This window comes from Solanum pennellii, chromosome 1 (assembly GCF_001406875.1).
Source record: "Solanum pennellii chromosome 1, SPENNV200".
Lineage (NCBI taxonomy): Eukaryota > Viridiplantae > Streptophyta > Magnoliopsida > Solanales > Solanaceae > Solanum > Solanum pennellii.
In genome coordinates, this window is record NC_028637.1 from 88,512,596 (window position 1) to 88,533,691 (window position 21,096).

At 30.8% G+C, this 21,096-nt stretch overlaps 1 protein-coding gene and 1 long non-coding RNA gene across 2 annotated transcripts; one reads left to right on the forward strand and one right to left on the reverse strand.

Moving 5' to 3' along the window:
- The first annotated feature begins 6,911 nt into the window (after window positions 1-6,911).
- Window positions 6,912-10,099, forward strand: LOC114077339. Its single transcript, XR_003578530.1, has 4 exons — window positions 6,912-8,262; window positions 8,342-8,652; window positions 9,121-9,302; window positions 9,930-10,099. It is a non-coding gene; the product is annotated as an uncharacterized LOC114077339 (long non-coding RNA).
- Window positions 10,100-10,296: 197 nt separating this feature from the next.
- Window positions 10,297-11,310, reverse strand: LOC107016034 (probable ubiquitin-conjugating enzyme E2 25). Its single transcript, XM_015216512.2, has one exon. It carries the CDS (start codon window positions 11,202-11,204, stop codon window positions 10,350-10,352), a length of 855 nt encoding a protein of 284 aa, XP_015071998.1. The 5' UTR covers window positions 11,205-11,310; the 3' UTR covers window positions 10,297-10,349.
- Between the last annotated feature and the right edge of the window lie 9,786 nt (window positions 11,311-21,096).

Consider the following 21,096-nt stretch of genomic DNA (forward strand, 5'->3'; position numbering starts at 1 on the left):
CCTACCTCTATATATAGCTACTATAGGTCCCTACCACAACAAACAATGAACACATAATTTGATGAGAACACCCTGGATTATTCCTTAATAAGAGTCACTTTCCAAATTCATTGCACACTCTATACTTCTAATTATATCATAATTATCCAGCTCAATGATAGTGGCACTGTGGCACATTACATGCCACTCAATTTTTTTGTGTGTGTGAGGATGAAAATGGATGTTTCCTTGCAGGGGGCTAATACTACTTGTTTAAACATATTTTTGACAAGATACATAACCCCTAAATTTATACCTTGATTTTAAGGAGACACTTTAGGAACTATAATTAAAATCCATTTTTTCGATCAATCTAAGTTATCGGAAACATACTGAAATCTTATTAGTTAAGAGCTACTTATTTAGTTACACTCCTATTTGTAATATTATGAATTTTATAAGATTTTTGTGCATCTAATGTGTATCTCGGAATACATAGGTCAAAATTAGGTGTAATTTTATTTTAGATACATTGTATCTAAGTGGAATCACATGTATTTAGGCAGAATTCACCCACTTCTTTTGTCTCTCTCCCATATTGCTCGTCACTCTCTTAGTCTCCTATGTATTTGGCACCTAGATACAAGTGAATCAACTAGACATATATACATATCATCTCGTTCATCTCTCTCAATTTTAATATAGCTACTAGCAAAAATACATATATCTAATCGTATCTTCCTCACTATATGGTAATTCAAAAGTCTTAATTAGTAATAAAATGAGTAATTGTTTAAAAGACTAGTAGAATTGGTATATACGATATGGATAAGATAATTTTTTCAATTTTAATTGCTTCATGCGAGTCATTAATATAATCTTATTCCAAATTATATGTGTAAAGTTATTTTGTGATTGAACGAAATATGTTATTTTGAAAATTATTGGAAACTTTTGATTGGTCCTTATTTTATAGAGAGTTGTCACATCATTTGTTGGTCTTGAATTTGATTGGATATCAAATTACTCGATACTTGACATGAGTTTGAACGTCAAGATAAAATGGACCTCGAGCTTCAATGCAATAGAATTGATGTATTAAATTGTACCGTCCAAATTAATTGATCAAGCCAAGTATACATGAATTTAATAAAAAAATTTAAAATAATTTAACCCAATAAAATTTATGTCTTTATAACATAAATAATATAATATTATTTTTTTCATTTGCGTATATAATTTAAATAGTTTCTACAAACATGTTTCTCTAAAAAAAAAAGATCAATTAAATCATTCACTATCATAATTTTCAAACATATAATACATTAATAATAATAATAATAATAATAATAAGAGAACAAATCTTTTTTTTTTAAAAAAAAAATCTAAAATGAATCGCACACCTTTTAGCTATAAACTCAAGCAGACATGTTATCCATAAATAATTGTGTGCCTATAACTTTTTATATTAAAATTAAAAAAATTTCAGATGGAAAAAGAGATGATAGGCTCACACGTCCTAAAATCATAAAAATGAAAATGCATTTTTAAATATACAGGGAGATTTTAGTAGAAATATCAATCGATAACTTTTTAGCCTCGATTTTAGAAATAATTCATATAAAAAACTCTGAATTCTACTTATGAAATTTCATGATAATGTTATAAAAGTTCAGTTTAAAAATACTAAGTAGCTATTCGTGGATTTACCTACGCTTTTACTAAATGGAAAATTTAATAAAAAGCATATTAAGAGTAAATATTTGAAAAGACAAATTATGTGTTGATGAGATATGTGTTTACTATGCACCCAGAAGTTTCAAGACCTGATAGACAAAACTTGGGCTTCCATGCAGTTTCTGATTGATCGCGGGTACAAAAACTTACGATTTAAATAAAAATCGATTATAAATAATTTTTAAAATGAATCAAACTGGTTAAATATGACACATCTTTATGATTTTGAAGGCTTCTAATTTTGCTTTAAAGTTGGGCCTAATCAGATCCTAAAACCAAATGGGCCTTTACTTTTAAAAAGGAAAAAAATATTTGGATCGGTATCTTTAATAAAGTATAAATAATTACTAATTTTAGCGATATTTTTATTTATTGATTATAATTTATAGCAATATATGTTATATCTATAATATGTATTAAAAGTGAATTATGAATGCAACACTGTAGAGGAAATAAGAAAAGGCTCAACGGAGGGGAGTTACTATTATGAATGTGGAGTGGGTACACCTTCGTTACATTTTTACTATTTTATATCATTTCATTTTCAGTATCCTTGCATATATATGAATTATAACTGTTTTTAAAAATATATAATGCTCGTTTGATAAGAAATTGACAGATTGAGTTATAAGTGTATTTAACTGTGTGATAAACATATTATTTATCAATAAAACTAGTATTATATGTGAATAATAAATTATTTTTTGTAATATGTATAAATATATTAAAAGTGGTCAAGTGACAAAAGATGTTATTGCTATAAATGGTAGTTAAATATTTTCTTAATATACGATATTTATGTAAGTTTCCCTTTAAAATTGGGCCTAAAGCCCTGAAATTAAATTTTAGACCAAAAACATAATAGGAAAATTTCAAAAATAGCAAACATAATAAAATAATAAGGTTCTAAAGTTATAGTTTCGATAATTGCGTTCCATAGCTATAGTTCATTTGCTATTTATATATTTAGAAATTTTTCAAAACCTCATTTGTATATTTTATTTTCCAATATACAAAGAGGGTAATTTATTAGAGTAACTTTTACATAGAGCAAACATATAAATCATATTCGTATGTTATAGCTATAGTTTGCATAAATGCGCTCTATATCGAATTTTATGTTTACTATGGAGCTTTTGATTTATATAACTCGCTAGATACATTCAATTTTATACAAATTATTAAGTTTTGTATAAATTCATTTATATATTGTAATTTGTATAGTGAGATCTGTATTTGTATAATTATAAGTGTATAGGACGAAAATAGATGTATTTATATTTGTATATACACTTTTCTATCGCTTTATACAAACACAAACACAAACACATTTTATACATTTGTATACCGAATGAGTAATTGTATATCGAAAATGACTAATTGTATACCGAACCAGATGGCAAAAAAAAATGGAATGTTTTCTGCGAATTATAAATAAAATAAACTATAACCATACCATTTAATTTGAATTAATAGTTTGCTATTTCACACAATTTTCTCAATTTATTATAATTTTTTTCATAAATCGTATACAAATAATTGGGATAAGCATATACAAATGCTGGATTTATACAATGACCGCGAAGTATAATTTTCTTAAAACTGTAACAATTCTACCTAATATAGGTTAAATGTTTGCTATTCTCAGTCATTTTCCCAAACATAAATCCAACCTTAAAATCATGTTATAATTATTTCAAATGAATAACCGTGAGATGAAAAGATTGCAAATACAGTTTGATTTGTAGTACTATATGTATTTCTTTGGAAAAAATTATATATAATATCAAATTAAATACTATAAATATAATTTTATTTGATTGTACCCTATAACAAATTATTGTTATTTTCGCCTCTCCCAGGTGGAATCTTGCTCGCCGCTCTCGTTTTGGTGGTACTCTCGCTTGTCTCTTTCGCTTTTATACAAACACAAATGTATAAACTGCGTTTGTGTCTGTATAAAGCGAGAAGAAATTGTATATATACATATATTTTCGTTCCCTCTCCGCTCTCCTAAATCTCGCTCGCCACCCTCGCCTCTCTCGCTTATACAAATAGAAACGGAATGTATAAATTGCATTGTATATACACATGCAAATACATATATCTTCGTCCTATACTCTTATAATTATACAATACAAATATTCCCTGCCCAATTTTCTTTTGTCTTTCTCTCTTTCTCGTTTTTATACAAACACAAATTATACAACTGCTTTCTTTTGTATATGTATAGCGAATGATACAATTGTTTTTTTTTCCATATATGTATAGCGAAATATATATATTTATGTTTGCTATGGAGCATAATTACACAAACTATAACTATAACATACAAATACAATTTTTATATTTGCTATATGTGAAAGTTACTCTATTTGTTTTGATTTTTCAGCCGGTGTCTGAAGCCCCAATTGCACCTCCAATTAAATTCGGATCGCGCTCTGCAATTCCCATTTGGGAGGTAACGCTTTCAACAAGATTTTCTCCATACCCAAACTCAAACCCGAAACCTCTGATTAAAAGTGAAACAAAATGTCAATAATTACCCAACCTTTATTTTCTAATTAGACTAATTTGTTCATTCACAAAACGGCATAATTCATAAGACTAAGAGGAAGGATAGTAAAAGATGGTATCCTGGCCAGAACATAAAAATAAAAATATACATAAAAAGAATTAATATTTTTAATCAGGAAATAATATTACGAACCCTTACCATTTACCAATATTAAAAATGGGAAAACCATTCAAACAAAATTAATATATTTGTTTATTTAGGTAATAATATTTATGAACCCTAACCAAGATTAAAAATGGAAATATCATTAAAACAAAAAGACTAAATATTTTTGATTAGGTAATAATATTATGAGTCCTTGATAAAACTTTTTCTAAATCTTCCACTCTATAAAACTTGTGATTTTTTTTTAAGTTAAAGACCCTCAAATTATTTATAGAAAAATAATTAATCTGGTAAAGATATTTAATTAATTTGAAAAGAAAAATAGAAAACTAAAATAAGTAAGACACTCTGAATACAAGAGTAGGTTGTATACATATGGATAGATTTTTTACCTATAAAAGGAGAAATACTCTCCTCCATCTAACTCATCTTAGTTTATGAATCCTTCTTCTTTTATTAGGAAGAGTCATATTTTAAGTTCGTGAGTGAATCTATCGGATGATTTATTTACTGTGTCTGATAGATTGACGCACAAACTTATAATGTGTCTTTTCAAATTGTTATATTTGATTAGATTTATATCTAATTTTTCAATTTACGTGTACATAGAAAAATATATTATCATACATTTACTTTTTTTCACTTCTTTATTACTACGATTTCAACATTGTTACTAGTTTAGATATAGTTTAGTTTAGCAAGAGTTTATTTCATTGCATTGTTAGCCATCAAAGGAACTCGAAGCTCAAGTTTCAAAAATTAATTTACGTACTGCATATAAAGTTTATCTGGAGTTGTGATACTTCAGTAGAATTGAAATGTTGAGGGGAGTTTGAATCTTAAATTTGAGGCCATTTGGATAAAATTTAGGTGGGATTCGAACTAAATTTCAGCCCTAATTCATTAAAATTCAAATTTATAGTCAAATTGTATCAACTTTGTATTGAAATTATACAATAATTATATGTTGAGTGGTATAATAATTGTATTTTAAGTTCGTATGTTGTTGTAGTTGTTTTAAATTTTCTATAAATAATGTTGAATGTGAGTTGTATATAATGTTGTTATAATTATATTAAAACCAACATAAAATTTATACAATTATATATATATTTCTTACAAGATAAATATAGATTTCCTACATAAAATCTTGAGCGAGATTCAAAAGGTGATCTTTTTTCATACATCCAACATCAATTTTAAGACTAAGTGAATGCGTACGACCTATACAATTAATACAATAGGATGAATGAATACAAGCAACATTAGAAAGAGTGAATAAATTATACAAAATGAGTACAAAAAAATTAAATCTATCAAGTACAAGTGATACAATCATTATGCACAAATGAATATAATGTATACAAATTTCTAGCAAAATAAATATAGCTATGATTTATGAAGTGTAATTAGGAAAAATGTAGTTGCTCTTGATTTAAGTTTTATTTAGGAAACAAATGATCCCTGCCAAATAAAGAAAAAAAAAAGGAAATAAATGATTCCGATTCCAACTCATGTTATCCTGTTTTAAACTTTTATAATCTAATATATCTGAAAAAAAATTGATGGATTGTGATTGGAACGTGATGATTGATAATTAAATTGCTATAAAATTAGAATATAAGGTTAATGTAGGATACGAATATATATATATAAAATTGTGCCCCATTTTTTAAAAAATGACATGCTCCTTTACGTGCAAGCAACGCAGTGTATTTTTATTTATATTCTGTTTAGATACGCAACGGGATAATGTTAATGAATTCTAGTAGGGCTACTAATGTGGTCTTCGGTCGCGTAAAATTCCTCTAAGAAAAAACGCTTGATAATAATTTCTTTTATATATATTTAAAGCTTAAATTTAAGTTTATTAATAAAAAATTTTTTATTCCGTTGTCTATTCCGTCACAACACTTAACACTTGCTAGTTACAATTTTGTCTTTTTAACTTTTTACCATTCCTAAATTTTGGTTTCTTGCAAAATGACATAATTAAGTACTCTCTATTTTAGAGAATTTTGATTTTGATCATACCTTTGAATTTTAATAATTCAAGGTGTAATTATAAATAAATATTTTATATAATTCTAAGTCAAACACAAAATAAAGGGGGAAATAATAAATTAGTAAAAGTAAATTTAATATTATTAATTTCTATGTTATTAATTTTTACATCGAACAATACTTTATGATAATAAGAAGTGGGTGAAGATTTGAAAAGAGGGAAAAAATATTCACAAGCAACTATTTGGGGATAAAGGAAAGTTAACATTTGAACATAAAAGTTGGTGAAATTCATATGTTAAATATTATAATATGATATACCTTAGTCAATTCAGGTATATTCAGAATAAATCAATGATTTAATTTTTTTAAAAGTATATTTTAAAATATAAAGTATGTATTTAGATATATTTGAACGTACCAAAATCCGAACGGAGAAATGATTTTTACTTAGTCAGGTAACACAGTTATTTACCTATAAATAGTACGAAGACACCTATCCCCAAACTCATCTTCATTAGGTATCCGCCGTACTAACCCGGCCGAACACCGGCTTCCATCGGCGCTGCCTTTTTTCTCTGAAGTTCGTGCAGACAAGAAATTGAAAATCAGGAAGAGGCATATTTCGCGTTTGTGCGTGAATCTAACGACTCTTTTCATCAGAAAAACTGTTGTTGTTTGCTAGATTCACGCACAAACTCGTAATATGGCTTTTCCAATCTCTGCGCTTTGATTTCTCCAGTTGGTGTGACTCTGACCTGACCTCTTTTTTCCATCTGTGTTTCCGTGCTCTATACTGATTTGATTGATTCTCATCTATCATTTGCATTAGCTACGAAGCTCTTTGGAAATGGATAAGCCTCTTTTATTGCAATACTAATACTTCAAAATCTGCATCTGCTCTCTTGAATTTTGAAGAATGGACTCTGTTTTACATTAGAAATCCATGATTCATCTGTTTGTTTATCTATTTTGTAGCATGCGTTAGTAGTTAATGTATTGGGGGTAGAGGATGGACTTATTGAACCTTTCTTTCTTTTTGTTTTTCTTATGGATCTGAATTGATATAAAGGATTCATTTTGGTGACCTGAGTAATAATGGTTTAGATGGTTTGGGCATGTGAAGATGTGATGCAGAGACTCCTGTTGGTTATACTAGGTATGAAGAGAGATAGTAGACTGAAAAAGTGTTGGAGAGAGTTCGATTAGACCGGACATGACTCAGTTTCATGTTACCGAGGGCATGACCTTAGTTAGGAAAGTGTGGAGAACGCGTGATGACCTTAGATGGGTAAGTGTGGAGCTTGCTCGGTAGAGTAGATATTGGAGTGGTGTGTTGGTGTCCGAGAGTCTAGGCTTGTTGGCGTTTTGTCATTGTACTGGAGGTGTTATTATAGTTCTTGATTGTGATATCTATCATCACCGTTGTTTATTGTGATTCCATTATCACGATATTTTGTTGTTTTTGGTCCTTTTTTGGGGATTTGCAGTGCCCCTTGTTAGTTGCTATGTTTTTACCACAGTTTTCTTCTTTCTTGTAATTGGATTTGTTGTATAAGCCAAGTGTCTTTCGGAAACAATCTCTCTATCTCCCCAAGTTAGTGGTAAGGTTTGTGTCATTCTACATTCCCCATACCCCAATTTTGAGATTTCACTGGATATGTTGTTCTGTTGTGTTGTTGCAGTAATTTTGATTGTGATATTTCACTTGCTTATGTTCATGGTTCCCAGTTATGTTGCTTGGACTCTCCGAAAAAAGAAGTCACACGTGTCGTATTCTTCAAAGATATACTACTTCTGGAGAACTCGACACGTACCAGTTGCCATTTTTAAAGAGCTCGAGCAACATAGCCCCCAAGGTAATTCCGGTAAACAGTTTGAGAGTAGCACTTGTTCAATAAATTGCAGATGGTAACAACTATACCATTAATGTATCAGGTTCATTACTTCTCAACCAAAATAAGAGGGAGAATAAGGGGAATACAGTCTCTTGGAAGTTATCAATTTAATAAAGGAACACTGATCTTTCACTTCTCCCGCAATATAAACATCTCTCATTTGGCACTAAGAGTTGACTAATGCTTGAACAGGTTCGAAAATCGTGGAACAGTTATGATAACAACTTCATCAGTGAATGGAGAAGCAGGAGGTAGAATGCCAACAGCATCAACTACCCAATGGATAAGAATAGATGGTGAATTCATAGTAAATCAGCAGCAGATATATGAGGCTCTTGACTTGCATTTTTGGTAAACAATGTCAAAGTATCTTTATCTCAAAACTCTAGTTTGTTTTTCTTCCTAAATTAATGTTCCTTGCTCCAAATTCTTCATTGTTTCCTTTTGTTTTAATTATAATGTGAACATGATAATTGTCATCTTAATTTTCTCTGATCCCAATAGATGAGTAAATTAACTTTGGAATGAACAAGGAGATTTGCTGTAGGTTGATGCTAAACCAATTGAGACTTTTGTTTAATTTAATACTAAAATGATGAGGGAAGATGTTTCCACTTCTTCGCTTTATAAGTCAGTAATTTGAGAGTCACATGTTAAGTTGCAACGAGTCTATGCATTCATCATATATCTATCTTTAGTTTAGTGGGTAATGTTCTATTTCCAAATAGTTAAAGATTCATGCTCTTCTCCATATGATGATTTCCATTCCTTTTAATTATATGGGCCTTCACTAACTGGATGTTTTACAAATGAGGTAAGATTGATGTTGATGGTACCAAGCCAGCTCAAGTGAAACAATCATAACTTCCTAATGAGAATTCAATCCCTTGCCAGCTGTGGAAATCAACTTCAAATTCACGAATTTGCTTTTGGAGGAAGATGGTTAACTTTGGTGTTAGCAGTTTTGTGAACTTTGTAAGATCCAGAAAAGGCTTAATGAGGTAAATCTCACATTGTATGCTCCAGTATCTTTCTCTCTTCTTTTTTGTATATTCATACATTGCTTTCACTGCCTGAACTGTAAAAAACACAGATGCTATAAAGCATAAGACTACATAGTACCTCCGAATGTTAACTATAAGGTGTACTCGGTCTCATGAACTAATTTCAGGATCACTTTACAGCTCATTACACTTTGGAAGCAATTGAATCGAAGAGCAAGACTAAAAGGATCAATATTAGGCGAATAACTCTAAAAAGTTCAATATTAGGCTATATTAAATTGAGCCATCAACGAGTATGCATTTCCCTACAGGAATGTGACATTACACATTGGAAGCAACAATCCAAGAACAAAACTTAGAGGATGAATGTTAGGCGTCTAACTCTAAAAAGTTCAATATAGGCTATATATTAAATTGAGTCATTAACAGAGTATGTATCCCTATGGGAGTGCGAGTACATATGTGGTGAAATAATAAGTGGGATATGTTATCATGATGTTAGCTGGTTTCTTCTTCAAGTCGAACATATTTCACTTTTATGTTTTGACGCAACACAATAGTTATGACACTCGGTAATTTGTCATGTTTCTTTTGTCTATTTAAGCAAACTTGGGAAATTTGCAGGGTTCTTTTTACCTGTTCTATGACATTCATGAACACGGGTTGGGTTGAAGGGAAAAATGAAAGTGAACAGATACTTATCAAAGGAAAAAATTACTTTTTCATTCCAACATGAATTTCCATCTGCTGTATGAAGTATTAAGTGAATTGTTGATCATAACCATCAGAAATATGTGCAGTATGCTTCTTGCTCCAAATTTGGGAATTCAACAATAAATTGGGAATTCAACAATTAATAGATGGGGAACATTGATAATTCAATAAGGTAAATTTACTAGCATTGAAAAAAACAAAGAATGATTATGCAAAATTATTCTGCTCATCCGCGTACCATATTAACTACTACTACTACTCCTATTTTTTTTCTCAGGCCAGGTTTTTTTTAGCTTAGAGAGTACGTTGCTCAAGATAGTTGCAACATTCTTAACAAACCCTTGGCTGTTTGATCTTCTCCTCTGCCGGAAGGTCTACCAAAATATGGTGCTTGCAATATGTTCCATTCTGTTCAAAAGCCCTGTAGAGTTCATGGAAAAGATCAACCATCGAGTCACTGTCATCCATTTGCTTCTTGTAGTTCAGCAGAATATGGTGAGCCCTTGTCCTGAAGTATCCCGCCACAAAATCTCGGAAGTTCATGAGGGGTTCCTTCAGCATACATATCATGCCCTTACATGTGGAGGTAAATGCATTCTTGTAACCTTCTCTACCGCAAGGATTTACGCGTGTGGTACTCAAGATTGAAGTCTGAATAGCTGTGAGCACTTGCAATATGTTAGACTTGTGTGGATTCCACTTGCCTTGAACACCACAATACCAGTTACTCACTATGTTACCATTTTCCAATAGACTAAGTATAACCTTACCCTTAGGGTCCAAAAATTCGTTCAAGTCAAGCTGATAAGAATGGTAATGAATTCTTGGAGGACAATTAGGGTAGTTTCTTGGAAAAAGTATGTCGAAAAAGAAGAGGCCATAGGCGTAAGGCGTATCAGGTGGACCAACAATGACTGTTCTCATAAGATCAATCCTCTTCTCATAAGACTTGACAACAATGGAACTGGGAAGCTTCTTCTCCAATAAAAGCCATTCTTTTTTGATTCGTTGGCGAAAGGCGCTATCCAATCCCATGTTCTTGGAATTTCTGTCATATTTCAAGAAGTGATGATCATCTGGAGGATAGTAAAGTATGCTAAATTTGTTGATCTGGTTAAACCTCTGTTCAATATCGTCGATAATTTCTTCAATTTCTCCATACATGTTGTTGTTTGCCTCATCCATTGATTGGTTTTGCTTGTTATGAATCAATTCAAAAGCAAGCAGTTGTTTTCTTTGTATATTATGTTCTCTGAAAAAACCCTCCCTATTTATTTTGAAGGAATTCTTTTTTTTTTCAGTATTAATTTTAACAATATCAACGCCTTGCTAGGTATAATGAAAATATATAGGGATTTATATTCCTAAATCCCCACTAAAACAGGAAAAAGAGAAGGATCCATATTTAAGGTAACTATTTGAAACCTTAATGGACTATTTCAAAGAATCCCTAATATACAAGGTTAAAAATTATTTACCCTACTTTAAAAAAAAATGAACTCCTTTTGGCTTTAAACAAAATAACACCCCAACAAATAAATATTAATGCTCCTATTTGTAAGTTATAATTCTAAGACTGTGTACGAGTTCTTTTAAAAAAAAGTATTAAGGGTAAGAGAATTATCTCACCTATTTGAATTTATAGACAATGCAAGTTGCTAGAACTCGAACAAATTTTGTTATAGAATTTCGTTGCAAAAGTTTTATTTTAAAAAATTGAATTAGAATCATAACCTGCGTTAAATTGTTTCGTTCGATGGGAGAATTTCATACTCCAAGATGAAATTCATTTATAAAAAATTCAAACTCGAAGCACATTATAGTGAGTTTTTTACATGTGACATGTAAAGGTGATTTTACTCCAAATAATGACTAAATGGAATTAGTTATCTAAAATAATGACCATTTGTCAATTTCTTCTCGAAAAGAAAGCTTCTCTTTTGGGCTTTCAAAGTTGGACTTGCAAATTGAGACCAACATACTATCACTTGGGCTTGGTACTCAGCTAGATACGACATCTTCAATTCAAGCATCAAATTTTGAAAAAAAAAACTTATTTGTATTAGGTGTTTATATCAGATTAATTTTATTTTTATTATTATGTGATTTAACGAAATAAGATACATGTTAATTAATTAAAATTAAATAAAATGAACTATAAAATTTGGTATTAGCGCTATTTTTGGTACAATCAACTCCAATTCAGCACCAAATTTTACATCAAAAGGAATATTTTTTTCCTCTCTTCATTATTATTATACTATTATGTAAAAGAACTAACTAAATGTGTACAAGTTCACTAATATTGCTAGCTGTAATTGCACATTGTTAAGGGTGTAAATATAGTTAGTTAGTTAGTTAGTTAGTCAGTTAGAAAATGTCAGTAAATTAGTTAGAGGTTTTGAGTCATGACAAGTGGTTATATATATGCTTGTAAGTAACATTGTAGAGTTAGTTTTGATATTGAAAGTTTTCCTCTCTTTTTCATTGCTTCTCTGTTTTCTCTCTACTCTTCAATGGAGTATTCTTCCTCCAATTCAGTTTCTTAACATGGTATCAGAGCCATACGAGCTTGGATTTGAACAATTCTTACACATTCAGTAAAGAATTTTGTCATTCAGTTGATTTTCTTCTTATCAGTTGATTTTCTTCTTATTCGATTTCATGGAGGTTCAAGGAACTGCTTCAGAAACTTCCATACCAGCTCCAGCTCCTTCTTTCGATCATCTCCATCCTCTGTATCTGTATCCATCAGATTCACCTGGATCGTTGAATGTTGGGATCTTACTCACTGGAAGTGATAACTATACCTTATGGAGTAAGGCTATGGAGTTAGCTTTGCTTGGAAAGAATAAGGTTGGATTTATCAATGGAACAGTGAAGAAGACACAGTTCACAGAGGATTTGATTCGACTTTGGGATCACTGTAATGCCATAGTTGTTTCGTGGATATTGTGCAATGTAAGTAAAGATCTTCACAGTGGAGTTCTTTATTGCTCAGATTCATACTTGATTTGGGAAGATCTTAAGGAAAGGTTTAACATTGATTTGGGAAGATCTTAAGGAAAGGTTTAACAAGGTAAATAGTTCTCGTATTTTTCAGCTGCATAAGGAGATTTTTACTCTTGTTCAAGGTGTCTCGTCTGTGTCATTATATTACTCTAGACTGAAGGATTTGTGGGATGAATATGATTCTATAATGCCTCCTCCAGCTTGTACATGTTCTAGATCTAAAGAATTTTTTGAGCAATCACAACATCAGAGAATGTTGCAATTTCTAATGGGGCTTAATGACAATTATAGTCAGGCTAGAAGTCAAATTCTGTTAATGCCACAACTTTCTAGCATCAATCAAGCCTATGCTATGGTTAATCAAGATGAAAGTCAAAGAATGGTAGCTGGATCAAGTAGAGTAATGTCTGATATGGTTCCTACTGCAATGTTTACATCTAATTCTAGTCCTGGTAGTCATAAACCTAGAAGATCTTATAATCCAAATGCTTTTTGTGACTACTGCAATATCAAAGGTCACATGAGAAGTGATTGCAATAAACTTCTGAAATGTGATTTCTGTTACAAAACTGGTCATCTTAAGAGTAATTGCTATAAACTGATTGGATATCCTGCTGATTACAAAGGCAAAAGAGATACAATTGTTGCTGGGAATTCTATCTATAATGCAGGACATGTATCTCAACAGTATCAATGTGATAAGACAAAATCAATTCAATCATCTTACAATTCTCAGATGCCTCAGATGATGCAGTCATCATTTTCTAATCAGATGCAAGTGCAGTCTCCATATATTTCTTCTTCACAGAACAATGAATCCCACCAACATATGCCTATGCCTTTGTTCACACCATTACAACATCAGAAACTACTCAAAATGCTTGATCAAATTAAACTTGATGATATAAGTGGTACTGCAAATATGACAGGTAATCATTTGTCTTCAAATGCTTCTCTGAAGTGGATTATAGACACTGGTGCATCCCATCATATAGTAAGAGACCATACATGTTTATATAATTCAGTTATGGTAGAGAATGCAGGTCAAGTTCAGTTGCCAACTGGTACTTCTGCCAAGGTTTCACATATTGGAGATTGTCACATAGGAGGAGGTGATGTTCTTAGAAGAGTGTTATGTGTACCAGCTTTCAAATTCAATCTTCTGTCAGTGTCTCAAATGACAAAAGACTTGAATTGCTGTGTCACATTTTACCAAAATTGTTGTGTTTTACAGGATCTAGGATCTGGGAAGGTGAGAATGATTGGTGAAGAGGAAGATGGACTTTACACTTTCTACTCTCAGCATAGTCAGTATAGTCACAAGACATTACAACCACAGCATTGCATGACAACCACTCAGAATGTGGAGGTAAATGCAAATGTATGGCATCAAAGGCTAGGACATGTTCCCATGGGAGTCATCCGAAAGATTTCATCATTTCACAAATTTGGCAATAAGTTTGTTTTACATAAATGTGATATTTGTCCTCTTGCTAGACAGACAAGATTGCCTTTTCCACACAGTATTAGTAGTTCCACTTGTGTTTTTCAGCTTCTACATATGGATGTTTGGGGTCCCTATAGAGTTGAAACATTTGATGGTATGAGATATTTTTTGACTATAGTTGATGACTATTCTAGATGGACTTGGACTTTCTTAATGAGACTTAAATCTGATGTTGTTAGTTTGCTAAAACAGTTTGTTGTTGAAATAGAAACTCAGTTTGATAAAAAGATTAAAAGGATAAGGTCTGATAATGGCACTGAATTCTTCAATACTAATTGTGATGATTTGTTTAAACTTCATGGCATCATTCATGAGAGTTCTTGTCCATATACACCTCAACAAAATGGGGTGGTGGAAAGAAGACATAGACATATTCTAGAAACTGCAAGAGCTATAAAATTTCAAGCTGGTTTTCCTGACAAATTTTGGGGATTATGTATTCATGCTGCTACTCATGTGTTGAACAGAATTCCATCTACAACTTTAGGGAATGTATCATCTTTTGAGAAACTATATGGAAGACCTCCTCTTTTAGACTACATGAGAGTCATTGGATGTATGTGTTTTGCCACTAATATTACCACACATGATAAGTTTAGTCCAAGGGCAATAAGAGCTGTTTTGATGGGATATGGTACAACTCAAAAAGGATACAAACTGTATGACTTGGAAAATAAAAGATTCTTCATTAGCAGGGATGTAATATTTTTGGAAACAGTTTTTCCTTTCCATGATAACACTCCTAAACAGACACAACATATACATCCATCAGACATGTTTGATTATGATGTCCTAGTTACAGACTCTACTTCTTCAGCTACTTGCCAAGATAGTGTTTCTTCTTCTCAGAATTGTGAGGATTGTGTAAATGATTTATCACAAGTTTCATGTGACATTACTCCATCACCTGTGAGAAAATCAAGCAGAAACTCTAGACCTCCTGTTTGGCACAAAGATTATGTAGTCACAGCTGGTTCTAAGAAGTGCAATTATTCTCTTGCATTAGTTTTAGGCTATGAAGGATTATCACCTACATATCAAAGTTTTGTTTCAAAGTTTTCTGTTGAGACTGAACCATCAAGCTACTCAGAGGCAGTACAAGATCCTAGATGGATAGATGCTATGAAGAATGAGATCAAAGCACTAGAAGATAATGGAACATGGGAACTGGTGACATTGCCTAAGGATAAAAGGGCTATAGGATGTAAATGGGTATATAAGATCAAATATAATGCAGATGGAAGTGTAGAGAGATACAAGGCTAGACTAGTTGCTAAGGGGTACAATCAAAAGGAAGGATTTGATTACCAAGAAACTTTCTCACCAGTGGTGAAGATGGCAACTGTGAGGTCTGTTGTATCTATTGCAGCTGCTAATCACTGGACATTACATCAGATGGATGTATACAATGCATTTTTACAAGGAGATTTATATGAAGAAGTATATATGACACCCCCTGATGGTCTTAATAGAAAAGTTGGCAGTGATCAAGTTTGCAGATTGTTGAAATCTCTTTATGGTCTTAAACAGGCTTCAAGACAGTGGAATATTAAACTAACTACTACCTTGATTGATTCAGGGTTCATACAGAGCAACAAAGACTACTCTTTGTTTACTAAAAGGAAGGACAACAGATTAGTCGTGGTGTTAGTGTATGTAGATGATTTACTAATAACAGGGAATGATTCCAATATGATTCATGAAACTAAAGCAGCTTTGCAACATGCATTCAAGATTAAAGACTTAGGAGAACTAAGATACTTTCTTGGATTGGAGTTTGCTAGAAGTGACACTGGGATACTCATACATCAGAGGAAGTATACTTTGGAGTTACTAGCTGATATGGGGTTATCAGGTGCTAAACCAGTATCAACACCTATGGAAATGAATTTAAAACTCACCTCCACAAAATATGATGATCACATGGACCCTTCACATAATGATACACTTCTTGAGGATCCTGCAAGTTATCAAAGATTGATTGGGAGGTTATTGTACCTCACAACCACTAGACCAGACATATCTTTTGCAGTTCAGTGTCTAAGTCAGTTTATGCATGCACCAAAAGTTTCACATATGAATTCAGCACTCAGACTGGTCAAATATTTGAAGACAGAACCAGGATTGGGAATTCTAATGTCATCAACTGGAGGAGATAGTTTACAGGTATTTTGTGATGCTGATTGGGGTTCATGCATAAACAGCAGGAGATCAATCACTGGATACTTAATCAAATATGGAGAATCTCTTATCTCATGGAGGTCTAAAAAGCAGGTTACAGTTTCCAAAAGTTCAGCTGAGGCTGAGTACAGAGCCATGGCCTCAACTGTTGCAGAGATTGTTTGGACAGTTGGTTTATTTCAGGAATTAGGAGTTGATATCTCTTTACCAGTGTCTGTTTATTCAGATAGTACTTCAGCATTGCAAATTGCAGCTAATCCTGTGTTTCATGAAAGAACAAAACACATAGATATTGATTGTCACTTCATCAGAGAGAAGATCAAAGATGGAATGTTTATAACTGCCTATCTACCATCTTCAGAACAGCCTGCAGATATACTTACCAAGGCACTTGGGAAAGGCCATCATACGTATCTAATGTCCAAGCTAGGAATGAAGAACATCTTCATAGCTCCTAGCTTGAAGGGGGGGTGTAAAAGAACTAACTAAATGTGTACAAGTTCACTAATATTGCTAGCTGTAATTGCACATTGTTAAGGGTGTAAATATAGTTAGTTAGTTAGTTAGTTAGTCAGTTAGAAAATGTCAGTAAATTAGTTAGAGGTTTTGAGTCATGACAAGTGGTTATATATATGCTTGTAAGTAACATTGTAGAGTTAGTTTTGATATTGAAAGTTTTCCTCTCTTCTTCATTGCTTCTCTGTTTTCTCTCTACTCTTCAATGGAGTATTCTTCCTCCAATTCAGTTTCTTAACATATTATTTCTTATTTCAAAAAATAAATTATTTATGAAACATTCACCATATATAGTTTATATTATTTCCTTTTCTAACCGTTTAATATAAAATTATTTTGTATCATAATTTTTAAATAATATAGATTTCTAGCAAATATTATACATTATACATAATAATGAATAATACAAATAAAAGTGAAATTATTAATGAAATACAATAAAATAAACATTACATAATCAAAAAAAAAATTATTTTAAGTCTAGATAAATATTCAAGATCACTACATTGCTCCCATAAATGTTGTCCTTTATTTTCTTATATCAAGCCAAAAATTATGTAAATTGATAATTTTTATCTATTGTCATATTTCTACGATCAAAATTGGACCTTCAGACGTATCTTGAATTGATACATTAAGATTACGCTCATCTTCAATCATCATGTTGTGTATTATAATATATGAAGTTAATATATCATGTAACACTTCTTAATTTTTTTAAGAAGTCATACATAGAAAAAAATTTATAAAAAAACCAAATTTTATATCTAACATTAATATTATAAAAATATTACATAAAAAATAATTAAATATACAAGAGATATAATTAAAACATACAATTTATACAATGTTTAATTAAAAGTTTTGTATAATGAAATAATATTAAAGTATTCAAACAGTGAATTGGTATGGGTTGAAGTTCGCGACATCAAATTTTATACCAAATTTTAAACTTGATGTAAAATTTGATGTTGAATTGAAGATGATCTAAGGATTTAGAAAGTGCACAAATAAAAATTAGTTAAATTTTAATCGAAGTTTATAAATAACTTTTATCGCTTCAAATTAACTTCAAACAACGAGTTCAAAGTATCAGTTATATTTCTCAGGACCAAACTATAGTTAAAATGATTAAAACTTTGACATATTGTTTGTGGGAGTAAATTTCAGACATCTTGTCCTTCCTATAAAATTAATATCAAATTCTTTAGTAAAATTAGGGAAAGTTTGTTTAGATGGCTGGTCTTTGAACCACTTGTTAATATTATTTTGTCATCATTTTAAATGCAATTCAAGAGAAATAATTCATTATTTGACCCCATTTGTTTCATGACCCAAAATTCAAATTTAAGATTTTTTTTAGTTTTTGTCTTTTTAAAATTTGTCAACTGTGCAAATAGAATCGAAAGTTGAAGACCATCAATATTTAAGGTTATCGAATTAATCTAATTTTAGCCATTAATTGCGTACTTGAATAGAGGTATATTAATGAACTAGGTGGGCCCTAATTCGACCACCCAAAGACCACCTCTTACCCAAATCTCAAGTAAAAAAAGTGATTTTGAAATTTTTACCATGAACCAAACTTAAGTTTAATCACTTTTGACCTTGATCCGTAGAATTTGTTGGTGAAGCAAGCGAGATTCAAAAGTCCAAAATTACCAATTTTTTAATATCAAGTATTTAATAGGTATAAATATAACAAAATTTATAAAAAGAGAAATTTATAACTACTTGATCATGAACTTAATTATAAGATAGTACTCCGTCTATTTATTTTTAGGGCAAAGGACATAAATCACATATTTTTAAGGCAAAATGACCATTTGTCCCTTATAAGTTTCTAATTACAGAAATTCCTCAAACTGATACAATAATATAAGCTCTGATATATTAATTTGGTGCACGAGATACATTAATCGTTAAGTAAGATACATTATATTTTATACATGATACACTACTCTGATGTACACTTTATACCTGATACACTAATCTGATGTGCAAGATACATTACTCTGATGCGTGAGATACATTAATTTGATACGCTGATACATTAATCTGATGCGTGAAAAATAAGATATTTTGGAAATTAGTAAAACTAATAGGGGATAATGGTAATACAAAAACTTAAAGGTGGAATTACTGTCATTTTTCCTTATTTTTAATTGTCATATTTGGAATTGACACATCTATCAAAAATAAAAATTGACATGCTATTTTACAAAATTATTCTATTAATTATTATTTAGTGTTTCGTCTTGAAAAAATGATCTAAGGAATAAGTAATTAATGTTAGGATAGAAGGTTAATAGTTTTCATCTTGCTTATATAAGTTTAGGCTTATTTGTGTCGGTCTTAATTCTAGTTGTATCCTTATAGTTCTTGTCATATATATATTGTTTTTGTCATAAATATATATATGATTGATATGTCTTCTTTATTATTTTCTTCTTCTTTTACTTAAATTTAATTTATTTGAATAAAAAAATCTCTAAAAAATAATTTTTCCACCTCTACAAGATAAACAGCTATAAATCAACACATATTAGGAAATTAATGTTTGTAAAAGGAGAGGTTCAAAGTCGGTTTAATTGAAGTGCTGTTAAATTTAGTTTGACCAACTAGCTAGTACTAGTATAATGACAATTGACAAACCGCCACAACGGTTAATTCAAAATTCAAATTAATTACTTTGAAAAGATAGAGTTTTCTGAAAGCGTAAAATTTTTACTTCATTTACTTTATAATTAATAAAAATAAAATAATAAATTTATTATATCAATCATTATTTTTTTAATAAATGTATCAATTAAAAAATAGACAAGAAATTAGAAATCGTTATATATTGATTGAGTAGTTATTTTGTTTGCTAGTAGATTGTCTACAAACTAGGAACAAAAATATGGTTGGATGATATACATGTGTCTTAATTTATTACCTTTGAAAAAGTTGTTCAAAGATAGTTGGTGTCGTGCTAGGACAAATTTAAGTTTCTTGTGTTACTTGTTTTTAGAAATTGGTCGGCAAATTTAAGATAATGAAAATAGTAAGTAGATAATGTTCACCAATTATATTAGTATTAATGTTCACACTTTAACTCACAACGTTATTAATTAGGGTTCGCGATGGAATGAAGCGGTAAATAATTTTTAATTAAAAATTTTTAAATATAGATTTGCTTTTATTAGATAATATTTTATTTTCTAATATAGAATTTTTTGATGCAAATTCAAATGTTCAACGAAAAATATAGGATGTATTATTAAATATCTACGTATTTTGAAGAGTGACATCGTAGAATAAGACTTGAGACTTGAAAAGAGAATGTTTGGTTAAGCGCTTAGAAATTACTCGTTTTGGGAAATATTTCTTTTTTCAATTATTTTTTTTGTTGATAAATAGTTTATATTTGGCAATTCATTTTAAAGCATTTCTGGATGCTTTTAATTAGGGATAATACTCAATTACCCCCCTAGCCTATACCCAAAATCCCTACAACACACTTTATCTTTGATGAGGTCCTATTACCCCCTCCAACTTTTTTTTAAAGTAATTTATTACCCCTTGCGTGCCTACGTGGCAATAATAATCTGCAAGGTCGAAGTGTTTGTTGAACACGCGCCGGGACCCACTTTTTCAGCTTTCGATAAAGTAACTTTACACTTCCCAAGTTTGAAAAGCTGGCGTTTTATCTTTTCCAAATTAATTTTACCAAAAAGTAGATGAAGTAGAAAGAGGGAAAGTCTTGCATGTGTGGACGGGATCGATTTCAAAGGTTAGAAATTAGATTTCCAACTGAAATTTGATTTTCGATGTTGGATTTTGGGAGTTAATTTTAAACATTGTCAAAACTTATTCAAC